Source organism: Talpa occidentalis, unplaced genomic scaffold, assembly GCF_014898055.3.
Source record: "Talpa occidentalis isolate TD23 unplaced genomic scaffold, MPIMG_talOcc4v2.1 talOcc4.7, whole genome shotgun sequence".
Lineage (NCBI taxonomy): Eukaryota > Metazoa > Chordata > Mammalia > Eulipotyphla > Talpidae > Talpa > Talpa occidentalis.
In genome coordinates, this window is record NW_023605083.1 from 8819105 (window position 1) to 8843176 (window position 24072).

The 24072-nt window shown below is 37.2% G+C and overlaps 1 protein-coding gene and 1 pseudogene across 6 annotated transcripts in view; one reads left to right on the top strand and one right to left on the bottom strand.

Annotated features, from left to right (window-relative positions):
• STRBP (spermatid perinuclear RNA binding protein) overlaps nucleotides 1–24072 on the top strand; it is a 133096-nt gene that overhangs the window by 94911 nt on the left and 14113 nt on the right. For 2 of the 6 annotated variants that reach the window (XM_054689768.1, XM_037494400.2), the window contains 9 exons: nucleotides 2527–2619; nucleotides 3026–3225; nucleotides 7771–7929; nucleotides 11367–11501; nucleotides 11721–11861; nucleotides 15025–15148; nucleotides 15226–15252; nucleotides 19297–19341; nucleotides 21969–22593. In XM_054689768.1, coding sequence (XP_054545743.1) covers nucleotides 2527–2619; nucleotides 3026–3225; nucleotides 7771–7929; nucleotides 11367–11501; nucleotides 11721–11861; nucleotides 15025–15148; nucleotides 15226–15252; nucleotides 19297–19341; nucleotides 21969–22045 — 1001 coding nt within the window. In that variant the 3' untranslated portion in view covers nucleotides 22046–22593. Of the gene's footprint in view, nucleotides 1–2526; nucleotides 2620–3025; nucleotides 3226–7770; nucleotides 7930–11366; nucleotides 11502–11720; nucleotides 11862–15024; nucleotides 15149–15225; nucleotides 15253–19296; nucleotides 19342–21968; nucleotides 22594–24072 lie in introns of those variants that run through there. The other 4 variants (XM_054689769.1, XM_037494402.2, XM_037494404.2 and 1 more) reach the window with 3 other exon arrangements.
• LOC119233227 (U2 spliceosomal RNA) lies at nucleotides 8291–8427 on the bottom strand (annotated as a pseudogene).

Consider the following 24072-nt stretch of genomic DNA (forward strand, 5'->3'; position numbering starts at 1 on the left):
ATCTCATGTGCCTGGTTATTATGAATGCTGAAGATTTAAAATGGAAAAGTGTAGAGAATTAAAAGTCTAGAGTAATGATATCTTCTCTAGAGAGGATTTACATTTGTTTCTGGAAGATGGCTGGTAGAGTCATCAATCCTAGATCATCTCAGTGCAATCAAGGGGTAAGATTTGAAGCTGGTCTTCAGTCCTTTTAAGATCCTGAATATTCCTGCTGCTGCTTCTCGTATGTGGCATTGCAGGGGCCTAACTCAGTGTAGGTGGTCTTGTCAGGCCTTCCCTTCTGAATAGTCTTCAAGCTTTGGTTTTTGACACCTGATACCTGAGTGTCTGTTAAAGTACTTTAGAGGTTCAGTACTGAGTGGGGGCTTTTGGATTTTGTCAAATTCCCTTAGGGGTAATGTGGCCCCCAATGCAGGGCTTCCTTCACCTCCCAGATGCTGACTATATAAGTTCATAATTCTTTATTTTTCAGGAATAGGTATTCATTCTACATTTTATCAAGCTTTTCTAAATTGCTCTTGTTAGGAGAATATTTTAATTACTTTCCCATACTGGAGGTGGAGCCTCCATTTTATTTTGTAAAACTTTCTCTATTGAAGTAGTGGCAGCTAAGATTGAGGACTACTGCCTTTTAATATCATCTGACTCTCTTCATCAATTACTTCCATCCCCTCCTAGTTCATGCCTCCTCAACCACTCTGGTGTTCATGTTGTTTCTGAGCATCTTCCTGCCTTGAGATCTCTGTACTTGCTCTTTTGTCTGCCTGGGTATCTTTCCATAAATAGTTGAATAGCTCCCTCTAACTTTCCTTAGGTCTTCATCAAAGGTCACATTATCAGTGATACCCTTCTGACTTCTCTGATGAGCGCCACTTACAAAATAGCAGCACCCTCTCCCCTTTAAGCCTCTTATTTTTCTCCACTGTGCTCATAACCACGTAACATGTTATAATAGGTTTCTACTACCATACATAAGCTCTTTGAGAACAGAAACATTGTTTCATTTTCTGTTACATTTCCAGCACTTAGAATTGTCCTGTACATAGAAAATACTCAGTATTTGTTGCTAAATGAATATGTGGATGAAATTATGAGAATGATCAAAGCTCAGGCATCCTAGGGTAGTTGTGAGGATTACATACATTAACATATATACACTATTAAGAAAAGTTACAAGCATATAGTAAACAAATCACATATTATTTAAAAAAATGTTTGCCTCTCAAATGATCACTTCTCATTTTTGGATCTTGTGGAGGTTGAGAACTACTTGCTTTTTTCCAAACAAGCCTGTTTTCCCCCTAAATTAGTGTTATGATTAGACACAGATTTTACAACCCTTTTCTAATAGCTGGGATGAAAGACTAAATCTTAATCCATTAAACTCTACTCATGTGGCTGGAGGATTTAAAGAACAGATCTACGCATTTAAGCCAGCTTATGATTTCCAGGCAATCTTTAATGTAACTTACTGATTGAAGAGTGATTGACATTGTTTCTTTTAAACTTTTGTCTTCTAAAGACTGTATTCTGGAAGATAGGCACACTGTGGTTTTATGGAATGCAAATGAAACATAATAACTAAGTAGGTATAAGCTATTACTGCCTTCTGTTGAAGAGAGCATCAAAATTGATTGACCTGAGTAGTGAGTATTGATTCAAGCAAATGCTGAAGTCAGTGTTTACCCCAAGGGGCAATAAATCTTGATGATCAGAGACTATATAGTTAAATCTCAGTATTATTGCAGAGTTTCACTAAAAGTATCTGGAAATCTTATGGCTTGAATCTCTTAAGCATAACTTTTCCTTGAAGAAAAATCCAATAGCCTTTTTTTAAGTTGAGGACAGAGTTCTATAAAGTTCTTAGGCAGGTGATAAGCTTTTATTTTCTTTGTTTTTAACTTGGATAGCCAAAACTCTTGTCTTAGGCCTTCCAGGATTATTAACTATCTGTTTTATTAAAGAAATTGATTAATGTCAGTTCAGTTAGTTTTTTGTTCCATACCAGTTATGTTATTTCTAAGCCTTGGGTTAGATAGTTTATAAGACATAAGAAGGAAATGTCTTTGAATTTCATTGAGGACTAAGGAAACACAAGCTCTATATATGAAATAGGCAGTGACACAAGATCACTTTATATTTAGATACCATAGAAACCCTTCATAGAAATATTGAAAAATACATAAGTGAAAATAAATCTTACTACCAGGGATAAACTTTAACGTTTTGGTATCTTTCCAGTTCCTTTTCTGTTCATGCATATGCAGATGTGAGTATTTGCATATATAAATGTATGAATATACAAGAAGGTAAATATTCATAAAAAGGGGATAATTATTTTAAGGAAGATTCCCTTTAAAATATTTGCTCTTACAAGATTCTAAATATGGTGCTGATCAATGAAAGAGTCCTATGGTTTTTGTGATTGCTGAGATTTTCCTTCCTGAACATACTAAATATACTTGATAGACTAAGAATCATCATTGTTTTGACTGATAATGAATGTTTCATAATTATTTTTAGGTCCTGGGTCTTCAGCTCTGAAGAGGCCATTTGAAGATGGATTAGGTGATGATAAGGATCCCAATAAAAAGATGAAGCGAAACTTAAGGAAAAGTATGTAAAATCTTTATTCTTTTAGAGGTGAACTGGAAACAATTTATAGTCTCAGACAGGAAAATAAAAATTACAAAGTGAAGAATTTGATTTCAAATGGGTTTTTAAGAGTAGATATTAACCAAGGAGTCAGTGATCGAAGAGCTTTCTTTTGTTTTCAAACTTCACTGCTTATGATAATTAATATTGACAAACTAAAATTAATACAGTAATCATAATACTTTTGCAGTCATGTTAGCATAAATTAGAAGTGATTATTTAATTATGAAGTAAAGTTAATTTGTATATGTGATTTGAAATTGTTTTTAAAACCTGGTGAATTTATAGTGGTTACTTGGAACTTACAGATCCAAAGGTTTAAAGTGCAATGGTCTAATTTCTGTTCTCATTTCTCTTTTTTTAACAGTTTTAGATAGTAAAGCAATAGACCTTATGAATGCACTAATGAGACTAAATCAGATCAGGCCTGGACTTCAGTATAAGCTCTTATCTCAGTCTGGCCCTGTCCATGCCCCAGTCTTCACAATGTCTGTAGATGTGGATGGTACAACCTATGAAGCCTCAGGACCATCCAAGAAAACAGCAAAACTTCATGTAGCAGTGAAGGTACAGTATATATTTTACTTAATTTTATTAGTGCTTTGTTATTTTGTATTACAAATAGGTGCTTATTTTCCTGTAGTAAAAAGGAGTTTTCAAGATTTTTAAAGATAATAATATATAGACTTTAGTCACCCCTGGATCACAAAATTTTTCTTTTATGGCGATAAAATAATATATATTATACAAAATTTAGAAAGCACACAAAAAATAAAGACATTTTTAAAATTTCAAAAGCCTATCTGTAAGAGTATTGATATTTACATCTATGTTGGTTTATTTACTTCTAGTCATTTTTTTGCTTCGTTTTTTAGGTTTGAACTCACGGTGTATATATAGTTTCATCCTCTGATTTTTCTTAGGGAATAAGCTCCAAGTTAGAACCAATTAATCATGCATGTACATTTGTAGAAAACTCCTAAATATTGGAATCTCTCGGAGGACATTTGACATCTTATAGACTAATATGAAATTACAGAGATCATACAGACTGAACATTAGTTGTGACTTGAAAAATGTTTTGTATGTAACAATATGGCATAAGCTACAGTTCGCCTGTTTTCACTTTCATTCCACTTTACAAATATTATAGGTGCAAACATTATCCCCAATGCTAAAATATAGCAGTAAACAAAATGAATTCCTTGCTCTCCTGAAGCATTCTAGTGTGGATAAGATGGGGAGACAGACAAGAAATCTACAGATGAATAAATTATATGTGGGTCAGTAATAAGAACAATGCAGAAAAATAATAACTAAGCTTTAAAAATATAAGGCAGTATATTATGTTCTGCCTTGTTTACAAAAGGAGTACTTCAAATATGATGACATAGTATGAGTTTAAAATAAGGTAGGAAAAGAAAACCAAGAATGAGGAGGGAAAAAACAGTAAGACTAAAGATACAGTTCTTAGACAAAACCTTAGGGGAGAAGTCAAATACGGCGCAAAAGTGAACAATGATGTGAGAAAATAAATTGTAAAACCAAAAAAAAGAGGGCGCCAAATTCCTCAATAATTAAGATTTACCAAAAAAAGGCAGTTCTTTGTTATACTGTATGCTGAGAATGAGTTACAAATTTAGATCTAATGCATAACTATTGAAATAACAATTCATTGCTGTGACAGACAGAGAGTCACAGTTGTTTTGATATGAAGATCAGGTAGGCATTCTTATTGGCTAGGTCTCATTAAAAGGCATAGCAGTAATGTATTTTAAAGGCTTTTGTGATGCAATGACACAGTCTGTGGGTTTTTTAAATAACAAACCTTAATATAAATTTGTGGCCTCATCTCGAATTTGTAATGTAGTAAAGTTTGGGAAAGTCAGTAGAGTGGAATAATTTGCAATATGACAGGATTTAGATTCTATTTGTAACTTATGGTAATTCAATGGTAATGGCTGTTACAATTAATACCTTAGTGTGCATTTTTCCAAGCCTTATTTTGTAAACCTGCAACTCCAAAATCAAAAAAGCACTGAAAAAAAAGTTTCCCCCTATGTTTGATGCAAATTCATTTTGAGGGGGAAACCTAACTTGATGTGGATCTATTTTTAGTATTTATTACTCCAGTTTGTGTGAGTATTTTATAAATTTTTTGTATACACTTAAGGTAGGACCTGAGAATTCACTGGGAATTTGGAAAATACATGGCAAATGTATTGTTTTAGTTTTCTCAAAATAGTCTGGTCCCCGAGGGTTTCAGGTAAGGAATGGTGAGACCAACATAATATGTATATGAAAGATAAACTTAAAATAAGATCATGTTTTCTTTATTCATATAAAAATAGAAGTTATTTTTCTAGTTGTCACAAAGATTGCCCTCATTTTTAGTGATGGCCTAATTTCATTATCAGTTTATCATAATGTAATTAATGCTTTTAAGAAGTAGATGTTTGCAGTTAATTGCTTTATATCTCTTTAAAATTGTGTGATTATCCCCTAAAATAGATTCTGTAGTTGGAATTACTAGATCAAGAATTGAATTACTAGATTCAAGCATATTTGGATGATCCATTAATTCATTAAATATGTATTGATGTTCCTATGATAAACCAGGGGTATATTGCCAAATTGCCATCCATAAGGGTCACACTACATGTTGTAAGTTCTGTTTACAAATGAATTTGAGAGTTTTATAGCCAACATGTTTAAGAAAGTAGGACTCAGTAGATAAAATTCCTTGCATTCCTTTCTTAGTAGCGGCTTGGTGTAGGGGTCTGTACCTATTCAGACAAATCACCAGTGAATCAAATCAAAACGAAACAAGACAGTGGCTACACTTCCCTTTTTCTTCTAGTCTTTTTTCCTGATAGTCTCCTACCAAGGACATCTTTACAGACATAATCAGGCATATTCCATGAAAAGAATCTTAGTCATTGTCAGCTAGTCCGCTAGAAGGTGACCAGGAGTCAGGCTCTTTGGCAAGGTTCTTGAAGCTGTCAGACCTCTATCATACAAAACCTGTGAATACTACTTTTGAGTGGAGCTCCATGGGGTAAAATGTGTTTTTAAGTGCTTGCTTTTCACTCAGCCTTGACCTTCAATCTTTGACGATATCATCTTCCTTAGTCTCAACACTTTTCTAGGAGAAAAAAGGCATAGTTACATTGGTTTCTTGTTCTTCGGAATTACTGTTTTTTTTTTTTTCCAGCTCCATTGATGTGCTTATTACATTTGCTGTGTTTGCCAGATACTTGAAAACTCATATTTCTGTGGTATATCAGTTTTTTGCCCTTAACATTGATTCCAAACATGCTTTTGTTCCAGATATCTGAGATATCCAGATAGCTCCATACTTTTATTTTTACTTTGTAGTACATGTTAGTTAAGAGCCCTGGGATTTATCTTTAGAAAATGACTTTGAGATTTTTGTTTGTTATACCATTTGTACACTATAGCCCTATGATTTTTCATCAGTTACATAATTTACAAATACGTTGAAATGTTTGCTGCAATAACAAATACATGAACCTGATTAGTGAGAAAAGGGCAGAGAGAAGGTTAAAAAAAGATAACTCACAGAAGACTGTTTTAACTACCTTAAAGCTGCCCAGAGGCCTTAATTTTTATTAGAATAAACAAATCAGATTTACCCGTGACTCGTCTCTTATTTGTGACTCTCTCAACTTGCTGTGTTAGCTATGTTAATTCCAGACTGATAGCGCTTCTCTCAAACCTGAGATTTGTCATGGAGATCATATTTATAGGACTCAAGTGGTGGAGAATGTATTTTCTTCATGAAATATTGACAGGGATATAACCAAATGATGTTAGTATGTGTAAAACACTACCTGAGCACTTTGAGAACTGTAGATGTTTAAAAAGCGTTCTTGGCTTTATTCCCCATAAACACTGGAATTTATGATTTGAAATGTTCAGCAGGATACCAGATTCTCCATATGAACTGGGTGAATTCATTTCAAGTTTTTTTTGAACATTTTTTTTTGTTGTTGTTGTTAAGAGTAATACTATTTTATTTACACTGGCAGAATCCTTATTCAAGGTGCCATTCTTTATGAAGGTAGGGTTGCCTTGCCTGGCTTGTCATTGTGTGGCTACTGTAATATTTTTATTAGATACCTACTTGGTGCAGTTGGGAGTGTTAAGAGATAAGATGTTGCTTTTACACCTCAGCAACTTAATCAAAAGCTGAAAGAGATACAGGGTTCATTAGGAAACTATCTTCTGATATAACCCTCTAGATTGGTAACTGACAATTGAATGGCAACCTGTTTGAAAGAGGGTTATAAAAATGCTAGTGAACGTATTGTGTTGTGGACATCTAAAGCAGAGTATTACCTGGAAAGAGGTTTTAAATGAATGTTTGCAAGTGTGCCCATGTACATAGACACGTACATACACACTGAATGCTTTATGTAAAAAAAACGCCAGTCATTGAATGGAAATACAAAATTGAACAATTGGAGGTAGCTATAAACTAACTAGGTCTTGAGAGACAGGGATGGAAATATAAACCTCAAACTGTTCCTGGGTTATTATGTGTTGAAAATAACCTAGACAGTCTTTTTTCAAGTCTTGATGGTTTCAGTTAAGGCAGAGGTGGATAGCGTGAGATGTTATTTTGTAAATTAATAGGCAAATTGGTTCAAAGGTTAAAATGAAAACTTGATTTCATTTCAATCCTAGAGGACTGAGCCATAGAATTTAGAGGTCAACTAATCTGTTTTCCTGTTTTATAATTGGAAAATTGTCAGACGAGAAATGTAGATAATTAAGGCCCTTAGTTTTTCCTTTCTAGTCCAGCATATTTTTTACAGTGTTCTTTCACTTTCCCCCTCATCTCTTGGTTGAACTTGAATTTTTATTTCTCACCTCCAAATTAAATGAACCAGGAGTAACATCAAGTTTACATTCCTGAATTATATGAAACCTAACTATTTTGGAGGATGTTGTCCTCATTTCCATGGTGATGCTCTGGTATAAAACTTGTTTACCCAAGGATTTGGTTATCCTCGATATTTCATCTATTTTTTTTTTTTGTGGTCTCTGGTGTTTGAATAAAGTGTATCCCGATGTAATTTGCTACAGGTGTTGCAGGCAATGGGCTACCCAACAGGCTTCGATGCAGATATTGAATGTATGAGTTCCGATGAAAAATCAGACAATGAAGGCAAAAGTGAAACAGTGTCTTCAAACTCAAGCAATAATACTGGAAATTCTACAACTGAAACCTCCAGTACCTTAGAGGTATACTTCTATGTCTCTCTCCTTAGGAAAAAGTAATGTGTTCATTGTAGAAAATTTGAAAGAAAAGTATAAATGAGAACGTGTAAAGCATATACAACTATGTATTTTCTAGAGGCAGCCATTACTAATGTTTTGGCTTACTTCCATACAAGAGCTGGGGTACAGGCCAGATGTGCGGGAGGGTAAGAGGATTCACCAGAGACAGAGCAGGGAACAGAACAGGTAGATGACAGAAATACACTGCTGAGGGGAGCAGCGGGCAAGACAGGAGAGGTCTGCCGTGCCATGTGGGATTCTTGCAGGCTGGCTGGGATCGAACCCGCACTGCAGAGGCTGTGGACAGCTTCACAGTGCGGCGCTCAACTGCCTGCACCACCAGGTGCACCACCAGGGATGCCCCTCCATATATCTTTTTTTATGAGTATTTTTATGATGCCAATCATATTTTCATGTAATTTTTTTCTACACTTGATCTTAGCCAAAAGGCCGAGAAGCGATCATGTAATTTTTTTCTTTTTTTCACTTAATTCTAAAAAAAAAGTCCATAAGCACCTGTATATTGTACAACATGTGACTATAATCTAATTTAACTAGTGTCCCTTTTTCCTGGTCTTGGAAGTTACTTCCAGTATTTCATAATTATAATAAGAGTGTCAACAGTGAGTGAAGAGTGAAAGTCAAAAGGTCTAGTGGAGAAAATCTAGGATTATTTCAAGTTTATGTGAAGCTGTGGGGGCAGTGGGTCATCGTTGGATTGCTCAACCCTGAGAAAGGTAAAGCTTGACCTAGGATGTTCCTTAGACTCCCTGTAAGTCCTTACCTCTGAGCGTAGTGTCACACATAACAGAGTGGGACAAGATCCAAATGCTGAACGTATACAATGTATTTGCGAATTCACGGAGTCCTTTATATTGCATTCTACGCAAGGAGAATTGACTTTAACAGAAGACCTCGCATAAATACATAAGTGTATATATATTTATATTGTCACTTGTAAGAATGAATATTTATTAAAGACTTAGTGGGTGCTCTCTCTTTTTTTTTTTCCCCCAGTCCATAAACCCCTTTTAGTACCTGTTTACTACCAACAGCAGCAGAAATTGTATACAGAGCCTCAACTTGCTTTCAGGCTAGAAGCATGAAAGAAATGGTCGTAACTAATTGTAGTGTAATATGATAAGTAGTGTGATTGACAAATGAATCTAATAATGTAAAATTTCAATTGATTGTAAAACTTACATGCAAAATCAAAGGGAGTAAATTGTGAGCTAGGTTTTAGATACAAGTAGGATTTTGCTATGTAGGGAAGAGTTGGAAAGAAGGCATTGTGGGCCAAAGAAATAGGAGGTATAGAGACCTGGACTTGTGAAAATAAATGTTTGAGAAGTGCATGTAGGCAAGCCTTGAGGGAACAGATGGGTGTGAAGGCCTGTGAAAGCTGTTTGTCTCTTCATGTACTACTGTGGAGGATAGAAGACTTGGCACCTGGCGTTTGAAAGGACAAGTCATTCACTAGTGGTTGTCACAGGCAGGACAAAATGTTTTGCTGGTAGTGTAGACGAAGGAGCTCTGTAGTTATGAGGCTCCGACTATTAAAGGTCAAAGGGCATTAGGAAGGGGAGAGTAATGTGAATTACACTGATAGCTATGATAGTGAATGCATCTCTGTTTTGTTTTTGTATAATGTAGTAATTGGAGAGAGCTTTATTTTTCATTTAAAATGGTAGTAAGTGTTCAGAAATGCAAATATTTTGTCTTGACTTATTTTTATAAAAGCAATTTCATATTTGGAGAGCAGAATGTAATTACCATATACCTAATTTCAAAAATTACTCATTAACTTTTAAAGATGGAGACTGGAAATTTGCCTTGAAATTTTAAAAATGTTGATAATAAAAACTCTTCAAAAAGTGATATTTATTGCATGAGACCCAGGAATGGTTATTCAACTTCAAAAATTGTACAGTGAGTTTCATTTCTACGCTATCACCCACTTTCCAAACCAGAGTACTTTACCAGAAGAATCTTTGCTGTCTGTTATATTTATCTAATATTGGATTGTCAGAAAAGTCATGACATATTTTTTCTATGTTTTTCAAGCAAAAATGCTTCATGACTTTTCTGATAACCCAATATTGTACATATATATATACACACACACACACATAATATATAAAAAATTGTACATATGTATGTACACACATATAATGTATAAAATATATGATTCTTTTGGGCATTCTTTGTACAGCATTTCTTGAGCAGTTATGTTTGCTTGAGCAATAGCAGAATTATAGACGTGATCTCTAACCTCAAGATCCTCAATCTTTGGCTATCTCTCAAAATTTATTTTGTGGCTTGTTTTATTTTTGGTGCTTGTCTCTCTTCATTTGAGTCTTCATAGTCTTATATGAATTACTTTTCTTCTCTCTCCCTTGTCTTTCCTCAAATCACTACCACTTCTAGAGTGATTTTTCTACAATACAAATCTAATCATTAATTTTTCCAGATTCAAGGATTTCAGTGGCTCCTGGTTGCCCATGATAAAGGAAGCTCATTTGCATGGGATATGGCCCCAACAAGGGTGTTTCTTGTCAGGTCCTGACTTCCTCTCCTCACTCCCTTATATAGTAAAACTGAACTTCTGGTTTCCAAAAGAAACATTCTTTCCTTCTTTGGGGCCTTTGCATGACTTCTTCTTTTGTCCGGAATGCCTGTCTCCTCAGGTTCCCTCTGAGGTTTGTTTGCTGTGTACCTTTTCAGGTCAGATTTGCATTTCATTTCCAGGAAAGCTACCCTAATTGCCCTAAAAAATGATTTCTTTTGCTATGTTTCCGTAACATCTATCTGTTGTATGACAGACATTGTTTTATAGTGATTATATCTGTCCCTTCCACTATAGTCTAGCTCCTGTGGGCAGGAAATAACTGCTTTTATTGTTATTTGTAAATTCCAGAATCCTTCAAGGGAGGTTGAGAGGTGCCTAAGAATATTTTTCTCCTATCTCCCTAGTTGCATTATTTCTTCTTAGCCCTAAAGATGAAAAACAGTGAGCTCTCAGGTATTATGTGAATCTCAACTGTTCTGCCCACTTTGTTTGTGATTTAGGGTACTATTCTTAGATCATGAACAAATGCCACAGATTAGAACCTAGAGAGCCATGTAATGGCAAGGCCATATTGCTCTTAAATACCACACTGTATGAACAGCTCTGCTTCAAAGGCAGGCTGGCCAGATAATGACTTCAGTAGTTAGTGCTTATGGAGTGTCCATGTCTTTGAAGGTATTTTGTCCTTCATATTTAGAGGTGATCATACATCCTAGCTCCTTACTGCTTTAAAGTACAATTTTTGAGCCTCCTTTTCATTAGAGACATTATGTACTTATACTAATAAGAAATTTAATGCCCTAAAATCTTACTTGATTGAACCTCTTCTCAGGTAAGAACTCAGGGTCCTATCCTCACAGCAAGTGGCAAAAATCCTGTAATGGAGCTCAATGAAAAAAGAAGAGGTCTTAAGTATGAACTCATCTCTGAGACTGGTGGAAGCCACGACAAGCGCTTTGTGATGGAGGTATGTACTGAGATACAAACCAACCATGTTTTTTTCCTTCACTGACATAGGGTATCCTGAGCTTCATGTAAACAGTTTACATATGTGTAAACATAGAGACTGAGTCAGTTCTTCTGGTATTATTTGACTTTTGCTGTCTTCTGTGCTAAAATACATTTAAATGAAAGCTATGTAGAGAAATTGCTTGAGATAATTGCAGAGTATTATTCTTGATTTTAGGTAGAAGTAGATGGACAGAAATTCAGAGGTGCAGGTCCAAATAAGAAAGTGGCAAAGGCAAGTGCAGCTTTAGCTGCCCTGGAGAAGCTGTTTTCTGGACCCAATGCAGCAAATAATAAGAAAAAGAAGATTATTCCTCAGGTATGAGTTAAACATTAAACCTTTGTGATACCTTTGAAAATTATTACTAGAATTAATTTTCCTTTAATTTGTCTTTCTGTTACTGTAGTTTTTCCTGAAGTTATTTCTTTTTCTTGGATTTGACAATCTTATCTTTGGATTAGGTTGTGAATAATATATGATCAGTGGTTCTCTGTTCTGTGGTCTTTGTAGGCAAATTATATATTCTACTAAACGAGGCTGTTAGCAGTGTTTTAGTTTATTCTTGATGTAGAGTGTTGAGGAATTTGCACTTTAATGAGATATTAGCCTTTGTTTAGTTTAGGGAAGCTGCCAAGGGCACTTATGGCTTACTTTTATCAGATTTGCAGATGCTCTTCCATTTCCTTTCCAGGTTTGTCCTTTTGCATTATTTATTTTGGTTTTCCTTTGGGGGTACACAGTAGAGCATGACTCTGTATTGCTTGTCTGTTCATTACTGATACTGAAAATGTCGGTGCTGCTGAAAACCCAGGATTGTAGTAAGGTATTTAGAAAAGATAGCCTCCTAAGTCCATTCAAAATATTTTCTAGATGTAAACCATGTGCATGATTTTGAGAGAAAAAGAGATATATAAGTAAATATAAAACCAGTGTAGTAATGTCTGAGTATATTATATGACAGAGACAAATCAATTAAAAATGTTAGACTAGGGGGCCTCCCTGATGGTGCAAGGAGTTAAGTAAGACGCAGCATTATGAAGGTATCCGCAACCAGTGCAGCATGAGTTCTATCCCCGGCCAAGGAGAGGTGACCCACATGGTACAGCTCTCCTGTCTCTCCCACTGCTCCCCTCAGCAGTGTATTTCAGTTGATCTGCCTGATCTATTCAACTCTGTCTCTGGTGAATCCTCTCACCCCCAACACCTCTCGCCTGTACCCCAGTTCTTATATGCATAAATAAATAAATCTAAAAAAAAAAAAACCCTGAAATGTTAGACTAATAGAAGGAAGTGTAGATTATTTAAGATTTTGTGTTAAACAGTTTGTTTAGTTTCTTTAACATATAAGTCCATTATAGGAGGATAGAGTTTATCTCATTTTATAGCTGAGGTAATGCGGCCCAAAGGCATTACGATGCTGCGTGTAGTAACATGAATGCTGGATGGTAGAGGTTGTCTTTGAAAAACCAGGTTTTTTTCCTGCCAGAGACCAAGGGTGCTCTATCATTGCCCATTATATCCATCTTAGAAATTTGTTTTGGGTTCAGTTAAACTTCTTGTACTTACCATACTGTTTAAATTCTGAGATTCAAAATATCAAGAAGGAAAGTTAACTTTTACCGAGATATTAATAGAAGTGTTTAAACTGTAGTGGTACAATGTAAAAAGAGAATTAGTAGATTTTCCTTTCCTGCCATGATATCTTCTAATTTTTTTAAAAGATTATTTATGCATACAAGAGTTGGGGTATAGGCCAGAGATGTGGGGAATGGTGGTGAGAGGATTCACCAGAGACAGAGCCGGGAACAGAACAGGCAGATTGACTGAAATACACTGCTGAGGGGAGCAGCGGGTGAGACAGGAGAGGTCTGCTGCGCCATGTGGGTCAGCACCCTGGCTGGCTGGGGATCGAACTCAGGCTGCAGAGGCTGCGGATAACTTCACAGTGCTGAAACTTAACCCCTTGCTCCATCAGGGAGGTCCCAATATCTTCTAAATTATTATAGAGATAATTGTTATCTTGTTTGTTTTGTGTGTGTGTTTTCCATTGTCTACATTTTGTGTTTGGTCAGTTAATTTTTGTGTCTTAAAGGGGTGTGTGAGGTACTTGCTAGGTCAGCTTGGTTCTAATAGACGTGGACGTGGCTTGTGTTCAGTCTCTGCTGCTGCCAGGTTGTTGCTTCCTGACTACTTTGACTAAGCTGTGTTAAAAAAAAGTGTGTGCATGAGGTCCACTCATTTTTAGAAATGTTCCATATTGGAAATTATAAAACTCATGTTCATGTGCTTGACACCCAGGAAGCAGTCTATTTCAGATGTGTGGGTTAGATTTTTTTCAGTCCAAAGGAAAAATGGCACTATCCCTGTGCATGATACTTTCAGCCTTGAAACTGTCTTCTCCGCAGTCATACTAGTAGCCATGCAGGCTTTCCTAGGAGGAAGAAAAGATGATTTTCCAGTGTGAGATAAATGTGTTTGTGCTAGATTGGAGCTGTCTGAGGAATTGTTTGCTTTACTGGACATTGAGCTTGAGGCTCTGCGCCTCCTTCCTTACACCTTGGTTTTTTTCTTAGAAAATTTTAATAGTTTCTGGCTGGAGTTTTTGTTGTATCTTATATTAAGAAAATAAGTGTGGTACTTACTTTGAAACTAGATAGTCTTTTGATTTTCTTAAAATTTTGAATTTGGATTTCCAGATTTGGAAAGGATGTTGAAGTTGTGTTTACTATTAACTTATTTCAACTTTTTGGATTTTTATATCTGTTTTCTCAGTTTCTCTTTCTACTCCAAAAATAAGGGGAACAATGTAGGCTCCTAATTATCATTTTACAATTAATGGAGAGACTCCTATAGGGAGAGATGATGTGACATTACCAGAGTCCCATGATGTTTTCAAGCAATAATATAGAGATGGTGTTTATTCGTTTAGTAATTGATATGCATAAACACAGAAGAAGAAGCAGGTTCAGAAAAGTCACATGATCTTCCTGAAGTCTCAGTTACTTAGAGCAGTAACTGGCACCCACATCTTTGGTTTTCTTGTCATACTCTTTTTTAACTCTACTCAGGTACACAGCTGATTCTGGCTGGTTTATTGTTGCAGTGACTTTGTCTGTGGGTGGAGAATTCGTGGATTTTGACTTGGGCTTAAAGTGTCTATAATTACTTCAGTCAGACCTAAAATGACTTTGGATGTAATTTAACTCCTGAAATTTATATATAACAAATTAACCCTTTTTGGGTAACTCTAAAATGAAAAGAATTACTTGCCTCCTTTTATATGTTCAGTATATTCTCCAGAAAAACTATGTAAAGTAGTTGTCCTTTTCACTTTCCAAATGGTAAATTGACAGTTTAGCAAAATCACGAACAACTCAATTGTCTCATCTACGGGCCAAATTTCTCGTAGCAGTTGTACAGGGATGTAAGGTAATAGTTCTTTCTTCTCTCAGTAATGAAAATGTGTCAACATTTTTAACAGGCAAAGGGTGTTGTGAACACAGCTGTGTCCGCAGCAGTCCAAGCTGTCCGGGGCAGAGGAAGAGGAACTCTAACAAGGGGAGCTTTTGTTGGGGCCACAGCTGCTCCTGGCTACATAGCTCCAGGTATAGTACACACCTTTAGAGGTCTGCCTTCTATTCTGGGTCAAAGTTTGAAGAACAGTATCTCCTTTGTTTTTCAGGGTTATGCACAGTCTCTGGAAATACAGGTATAAGATGGGTATGCACAGAAATTCAAAAGAAGGAATCTATGTAGAATGTCATAGACTTTGTCCTGCAATATGTTGAGTGACTGAAGGCTTCCTGGAGTGTGGTGACAGTTGAGGAATACTTGGTTGAGGGAACATTTTGACAATAAGGAAGCTAAGAGATATTCCCAAACTGAGAATGTCAGCTATCTTAGCATAGTATAGTCAGTGGGACTACAGAAGACAGATCGGGTATAACAGGAAAGAAAAATTGCTGATAAAAAGACTGACTTGGGGAAAACCTATGCTTAACTCAATGTGTGAGAACCATCGGAGACTAAAGTACAAAGGGGATTATTTATCCAGAACTTTCCGGATAGCAGATACTTTCATATTAATGATTCCGCTTGTTTTTTAATCTTCACAATGTTTCCTTAAATAGAAATTATTTCCATTTTCCAGGTGAGGAAACTTAAGGTTGAGGGAGATGAGAGGCAAGTAGCCCAGTGTAAGACATCTAGTAAACAACAAAGATTTGAAAGTAGGTGGTTATAGTATAGCATCATGAGAGCATGTTACTGAGAAGTCTGAGGTGATCTGTTGGGTTCTTTAAGGCTTCCCTGAAGAAAAGACTTGGGTTGAGCTTTCAAGAATGAGCAGGAGTTAATTCAGAGAAGACTGGGATAAAAGAGTGTTGTTGTGTACAGAGGGAGCGGCAGGTGCTGAGACCCAGGGGTGGTAGTGGCAATGAAATTGTCTCATTTGAAGAATTAGAAGGTCAAAATATGGTGTGAAGAGTGCTGTGCAGGTAGGGGTAGTAGGAAGTGGTTTGATTAAAGCTCGGCTCAGTCCCATCCTGGAGGCCATGACTTGGACTTTGGTCTTAGAATCCTGTGTGTAGTGGGAAGACACACAGGTTTCTGAAGAGAGAAGTGACAATACCAGATTTTATAAAGATCATTTAAAGTGTGGAGATTACTTTGTGTGGACAGAAGTGGCATGCAAGGCAAGTTAGAAGGTTACTGTCAAGTAGTAGGCCAGACAAGAAACAGTGGTGGTGTCTCCTGTGGGTGACAAGAAGTGGATAGATTGAAGGAGTACTTTGAAAGCAAAAATGATAGTTTACGGTGGAAAATGAAAAAAGGAGCTGGGCTTGATGATGGTGCCATTTAAAATAACAGAAAATGTTTAAGGATCAAGGGGGGATTGTCTGTGGGGGTTGGGGGGGATTTAGAGTTTGATACAGTCTGTGTCCAAAATTAAGACATTCTTTTATCTGTTTCCATTGAAATTTATTTTTTTTGCCTCTTCCAATATATATATATATATATATATATATATATATTTATATTTAAAGGTTTATTTATTTATACAAGCACTGGGTACAGTCAGAAGTGCGGGAGGGTGCGAGAATTCACCAGAGCCAGAGCAGGGAGCAGAACAGGCAGACTGACGAAGTACACTGCTGAGGGGAGCACCGGGCACGGCAGGAGAGGTCTGCATGCCATGTGGGACCCTCATCATGTGGGACCCTCGTTGGCGGCTGGGGATCGAACTGGCGCTGCGGAGGCTGCAGGCAGCTTTGCAGCCCAGGGCTCAACCACTGCACCACCAGGGAGGCCCTGATTTATTTTTTTTAAAGAGTTATTTATTTATGCGTACAAGAACTGGGGTACAGGCCAGATGTGGGGGGAGGGGTGAGAGGATTCACCACAGACAGAGTGGGGAGCAGAACAAGCAGATCGACTGACATACACTGCTGAGGGGAGCAGTGGGCGAGACAGGAGAGGTCTGCTGCACCATGTGGGTCAGCTCCCTGACTGGGGATCATACTTGTGCTGCAGTGGCTGCCGGTAGCTTCATAGTGCTGTGTCTTAACCCCTTGTGCCACCAGGGAGGTCTCCCAATGTATGATTTAAGGAAAGCATCTTTTCCTCAAACAGAAACAGGCACGTTACTGAGATGAATTTTTCTTGCCTTTGATTTTGTTCTAGTGGTGTTTCTTAGTGGTCTGTGGTGCTTGGTCTTGTAACATCACTTCTAGCTTGAATAGTGAGCAGCCTGTCTAGTGGCAGGAATCCTGATTAGAATCACTTGTGCCTGCTTGTTCCTATGCTCTTTTGCTCTATAGTACCTTCTTTCTTTATTATTGAGGTAACATAGATTTACTACTCTGTACATGATTCAGGGTGTAGGATCACACCTCTTCAGATGTTTGTTACCATACCCACCCACCACCACTTAACTTCTTTATCATTGTATTAACCTCTGTGCAAGGTCTGTCTCCTGATGAACTTCTTTTCTAGCTAGAGTCGTTTTAGATTATGAATAGGTTATATGACATTTGTAAAGTATATTCTGTGTATCAGGGAATGTGATTAAGTATTTTTACAGATAGGATTTAATTCCCCTGCCAGCTGAATTACTGCAGCAATCTGTCCGCTCACAGAAATTAAATTAGAAATGTTTTCAAAGTACCTTGGAAGAAAAGGTGAAGTCAGGATTAGGGCCTCTGTGGCCTGACCAGTGGCCACCTTAGTAGAGTTTCATCTCTCATTTAGGAGGTTCTGGTAAAACCCTAGAAATTGTAGCTGTACCAGCTGCCTTTTCCTGGAATAGATTTGATGCACAACCTTTTTTAAGCATTAATTTCTCTTGGCCTCTGTTCCTGTTCCTGTTCTATCTCCTGTTCCTATTATTTTGGTTGCATTACATCCTCAAGAAATATACGATTTAGTGAGTACTGACGACTGAGACTAAGTTGTACTGCCCCAGTTTTACATGACTTCAATATAGAATATAAAAGTGAAACATTTTCATCTTTAGGAAATGTTTCATTAATCCCTAAAAGCACTTTCTTTATTCAACATACATTTTACCTCCAACATGAGATTTGGTACTGGGCATTCAAAGTGGATGACTAAGACCTGCCATCTACCTCAATGAATGTCTGGGGTCTGGTAGGGTAGGAACAGACACTTGAGTAAACAGCATGTGGTATGATGAGGTGGGCAAAGGAGTCAACTGCAAGGCTGGAAACTTCATGGAGGAGGTGATATTTGGTCCTACTCTAAAGGATGAGTTGCAGTTGGTAATCTGGAGGAGGAGAAATCAAATCATTCTGAGCAGCAGAAATGGTTGTACAGAAAGGGGTTATAATGTGAAAGAGCGTGATTTGTTTGGGTACGTTGTGGAAGGGCAATGTAGGTCTTATTCCTTTGTTCTACTTTAAAAAAAATAATGTCCCCAGAGATTTTTGTACCCAAGTGATTTTATATTTATATACTTTTAAGTTCTTTTACTGAAAGAGTAAAGATTAAAGTTTCTATTAACATAAAATTTGTAATCCCTAAAACACTGTAAGGCAACTTGGGAAGTTTCCCATTTTGCACTTATGGAAATGATCAGCAGTTGTTTGTGTAAGGAAGTAGAGCCACTGAACTAATTGGTTCAGAGACTTCCGTGTTCTTTGTACTTGTTTTTATTGATAGCCTTTTTCATGGTACCAGATACTAATGTCAGTTTCATTAACTTCTGTCAATTCATATCAGTTGAGCTCCTATCAGTTGTGTTCATACCTCAACCCATGGCAGTTGAGGCTTCGACCTACTCTGTCACTGCTTTCTGACAAGTTCTGTTTTCCAACTTTGAGAAATTGATAATTTGAATAGTTCTAAGTATTTTCTTCAACAAATTATATTTAGTGTGTGGTTCCTACGGGCTAGACACTGCCAAGTTCAGGTGATGCAGAAAGTTGAATTAAGACTTGGTTTCTGTCACTGGTGAGGAACACAGACAGGGAGTTGATTAGTTACAGTGCAGTGGTGAATACAGTGAGAAGAGGCCGAGGATATTCTGGGAGGTCAAGAGAACCTGTCGGTGGTGGTGAAAGCTGCTGCTCTAAGCATGTAGGAGGGACTTGTAGGCTAGGGCCATTGTGGGAATGGTTGTGGTTCCTTCAGCATCTGGAAGAAGTACTCGTGACCTAAGGTGCTTGTGAACGAGGCCAGTGTGGACTGATTGCCCTCTGTCCTGGACTAATCTGCTTTCTTCTTCTCTGATCAGGCTATGGAACACCATATGGTTACAGCACAGCTGCCCCTGCCTATGGTATGTACATCATCTTACTGACTTCTCCTGTTAGCCACTTTGTCACAGCAGTCCAAAGCACAGTTTGTGTCTAGGGTTTCTTTAAATGAATTGGAGGATCTCAGACCTATTCATTCTAGTGACCCAACTTAAATTCCCTTTGAAAATGCCACAACCTTGTGGTTCTTGGTTTGGTTGGAGTTGCTCTTCTCTCTGCTTTGCCTGATCGAAGGACTGCTTGTTCTAATTGCCTGTTTCTGACCATACTGAAATTAAATATTTTAATTAGTTCTTCTTACAGCCAACCTATACTCCATTCAAAGGCTACTGAAGGGCCATCCCCAGTTTCTAGTGTGGCCGCCTGCCAGTTATATAGCTGCATTTAAGTTTCTGGTTTGAAATTTGTATGAACTGTGGGTGTTTTGAGTTGGGAATAGGAAATGCTTATTTCAAATTTGTAGTCATCATCTTTTTTGCATAAATTTTGTTTTAAAGGGGAGCAGATGGGTCCAAGAGAGGAGATGATAGGAGGGGGTATCTTCAGGAGTGTTACTTAAGTTCCCATTACAGAATGTCTGTAGTACATGTTAGACAATCACAGGAATATCTCCCTCCAAAAATAAAAAATAAAAGCAAATGCTAAAATGAATCTTAGTGGCCCTTTGGATAACTTTTGAATGAGGTTTATGTGGCAATGGAGGCAGTAGGTTTGGAGTCAGTGATATGCTCTTTTAGACATTTTTTCTAACTCAGGTGCTACATGTTTATAGAATCAGCCATCTTCAGGATGTTTGTCACTGAGAGAAGAGAGCGAGTGTGCGTGTGCATGTAGAGGGTGTGCGTGCTTTTTCAAATGTAAGCGTGCACACGTGAGTATATGTGTATCAGTGCAGCCCCAGGCTGGGCATGCATGTACACAGCAGGGGAACACCTGGAATGCATTGCTATTTGTGGCACTAGTCCTCTACATGAGCCTCAAGATCTTTCATTATTATTATACTTTTTTCTCTTCATGCATCAGCTTTTCCATTTTTGTTTGGATGAAAATTATGGGTCCTTAAAATGCTGCTAAGTTGAAGATTCATTTGATTTCATAACTGTAGAAATAAGTGGAAAGCGAATAGTTTGATCATTTTCCCCACTAAGATAGACAGTTTATAACCTGGAAAGGTATGAAGAAACTTCAAGGGTCAGTCTTTTGGGCTGAGTTTTCTTTAAGGGAAAGTGGAGTCTGGAGTGTCATCCTTTCCCTGAATGTCTTCTCTGGCACCCCCAGGTTTGGTCACCGCTTCCCCATATTCTCAGATATGTGGGGATTAGGAACTGGGGACTCATCCAAGAATATGCTTTCACCCAGAATTTCTTCTAACTTCAAGCTCTCTAACTTTTTTTGGATTTGGTCCTTTGCTTTTACCACTCAGCCAACTTCTGGGTATCCCAGCCAGTGCATCCTTCCTGTGAATTAGGGCTGGTCAGTTTATCCAAAAACATTTTGACTCACTAGACCCATTGTCATAGGTTCTATGTGAACATCAAAGCATCTGCCTCCTGTGGCAGGTTCTTAAGTCTGTGTCTTTCTTAAGACATAAGAAGTCACATTCTTTAGTATGGGTTTGCAAGAGCTGACTTTCCCCCTTTTAAATACATACATATATATATATGTATATATATATATTAAATATACCCTACATATAGGCTTGAAGCTACATTCATGTTTTTCCTCAATCTTTTTAATTTTTCTTTCTTGTTCCTCCCTTTCCTCTAACATACTTTCACCTGTGGCCTCTGAGGCCCCACTTCAGAAGGCTCCTCTCTTCCATGTGCCATATAACTGACTTCCAAAGCTGGTGAAAATTGATGCCCCCATTTTTCACATAAAAGATTTGGTTTTTAAATGTTACTGTGATGCCAACCTACTAAAACGATGCTTTATTTTGGCTGTAAGGTAAATATGTCTTTTGGCCTTTGTAAAGCTGTTGCATGTGGGGTAATTTCCCTCTGATCATCTGGTGCTCTTGAATACCTGCTGTTGCTGCTTTGTGATTTCTCCATAGGTTAAATATTAGACTAGAAATAGGATTTCAAATCATGTTTGAGTATGCAGAAGTTTGTGAGGCCACAAGAACTTATTAATTACAAAATTAAGAGAGTAATTAATCTTTCCAGATTTGCCATGCCAATATTGGCAATAGCCACGATGACAATTAAGCTCCTGGTCACGTGGGAACTGAGGCCTGCATGGAAAGCTGTGCTTTGACTCTTGACAATCCCTGTTTGTCCTGCAGTATGTGATGTACCACATTGAAAACTAATATGGATTTCTAGAGTCACTTTAGAAAATGAATGAATAGCATTGCTTTTGATCGTTAGAATTCATGGCAGCTCACTGAAATGAAATTGCTTTCTGAATAGCATCCTTCTTATGTTGTAATCATCTTAATTTTGAGTTGAAAATAATTATCAAAATATTAAGAGCAAGTTCAAAATAGGAGATCCCTGAGAGACTTGTGGGCCTCTTCCAAAATGGTTCATGTTGACTGACTAATCTGGAAAGGGTTAATGATAATTACTGTAAGATATTTTTTACCTGAAATTTTTATTGGATTATTAAACTTATTTGGAGTCCTCTCCGTTTCTTTTCTCTGTAGGTTTACCCAAGAGAATGGTTCTGTTGCCCGTTATGAAATTCCCAACATATCCTGTTCCCCACTACTCATTCTTTTAGCAAATGACAGAAGCTAATTCCTATTGAACAACAATACCGTACAATACAGAATGTTAGAGAAAAAGCCTTTTTATTCTGCTTTCTTTGAACACATACTTGATCAAAATTATTTGTAAAGAACATCTTTCCTACTTTTTGATTTTAACAAATGCAAATTTAGTTCTCTAAAACTTGAAAACAAACAAATAAGAAACTAGTTCTGTGAAACGGTACCTCATTTCCGGAAAATAACTTATACCAGCCCTTCTGTTCTAGGGAAATAAGTCTAGCAGTTCAAAGTTGAAGTTTTAAGAGGAGTATCAGATTATGTAAAATTAAATTTGTGAAGGATGTATAGAGTCTCAAACACTGATCACAAATAAATGGCTTTGTTGTAACACAGAGTACTGCCTGGTTCCTGACGCAGTCACTGGTCCTTAGGCCGATTGATATGTGTTTGCCCCTGGGCACTTTAATTCGGGCTGTAGTTATTTTTATTAATAGAAACTTTTCATTTAAACTTTGTAAATAATAAAGTGTGTAATTAAAGCCAATAAAATATGGGTTTGGATATTGTTTTAGCTTATTATTTTTTATATGTTTTGGTATCAAATTACAAGGGACTGAAAACTAATAATAACGTAGCCCTAGAAACCCATTCGTAAGCAAACCGCTAAAACAAAGCAAAGGCGATTGTTAGTTTGAGTCAGTCCACTTACTTTGTAAGCCTTTCGTACTCCTGTTGTACAAGGGCACGTCCATGATAAAGGTATATTCTGTTATGCGAGCATCGCTTATTAAAATGATGGCACTACCCAGAGATGGGGAAGGAGGAATGTGATTACTTTAGTTTCCGAATTTCCAAGTTTTAAAAAAATAATAAATTAATCGATCAATCACCCTCTTCGTTCTTGTGGCCTTCTTCACTCTGTAAGATACTGTGTTCACTCCCTGACTTTTTTCATGCAAATAGAAGATTAGCTATTTTTCTGGGATTCATTGAAGGGCCTTGTTTCCTCTTCAATTACATCAGAATCTAAAGCAGCAACAGGGTCCCCATAAAAACTTGCTCTTCGATTGTCCCAGTTCTTGTTGAGTGCTGCTGTGAAAAGTGACAGGTTTCAACCATGGGTCAGCATTTATTTTTAAGATACCTGATTAAGCTGGTGAAAATGATCAGTCAGTAACATTGTGCTGTTCTGTAAAGGGTGCAGACCTAAGTCTTCCACGTGCATTCTCACCTTGTTTGGAAAGCCTATGATGTTACTAGAAGGTAATGGTTTCATTAAGGTACCCACCCCCATGACGGCAATAGTGTGTCCCATGCTGGTGTTTACAAGTTGCTGTGTCTTCAAATTGGCTGTTTTTAATATGAATTAGCTTTCCTCTCCCCTCTTAAATTTTGTTTTTCGGATCAGAACAGTGCCCGTCTGTGAGAACGGGCTTCACAAATATGCAAATTTATGTACCAGCTTTCTTTGGGACCACTAAATGAGAATAAAATGGCAGTGTAAAAACAAATGCTAAAAAAATTGCTAAAAATGCTAGTGTCATGTCTCTGATGTATATTTATTACACAATAATTTTATTACAAAATAGTTTGTTACCTTTGTTCATTGACCTTTTTGTCTTTGTTAGTGGTGGGTGATACTTTAATAAAACCTCATCACTTGCTAGAAATAGCTGTGAACTTACCATTCTCATCCTGCGCATTAGTGGCTAGACATAACCGAGAGGCCCACCTCCTCTGGGAGTGTTCGTGTTTCATTGATTCGTTTTGCTGACCTATGGATGAAACAGAGCCATCACTGAGAAGAAAAAGCATGGCTGGTAGTGTCCAGGTTTTATTAATTAAACATTTACAATAGTGCTCTCTCTGTTTTTGGAATACTATTAATTGGCAGCTGCAGCTGTATTGTTACTTGAAATTGATCATCAAATTTGCATTCCAAGTTGGAATCTCTCTGGAGATTTCTCTTTAGAAAATTATTTCGAAGTAGCTGACTCAGCTTTATAACGTAACCCCTCAATAATGGCAAAAAGGGAGC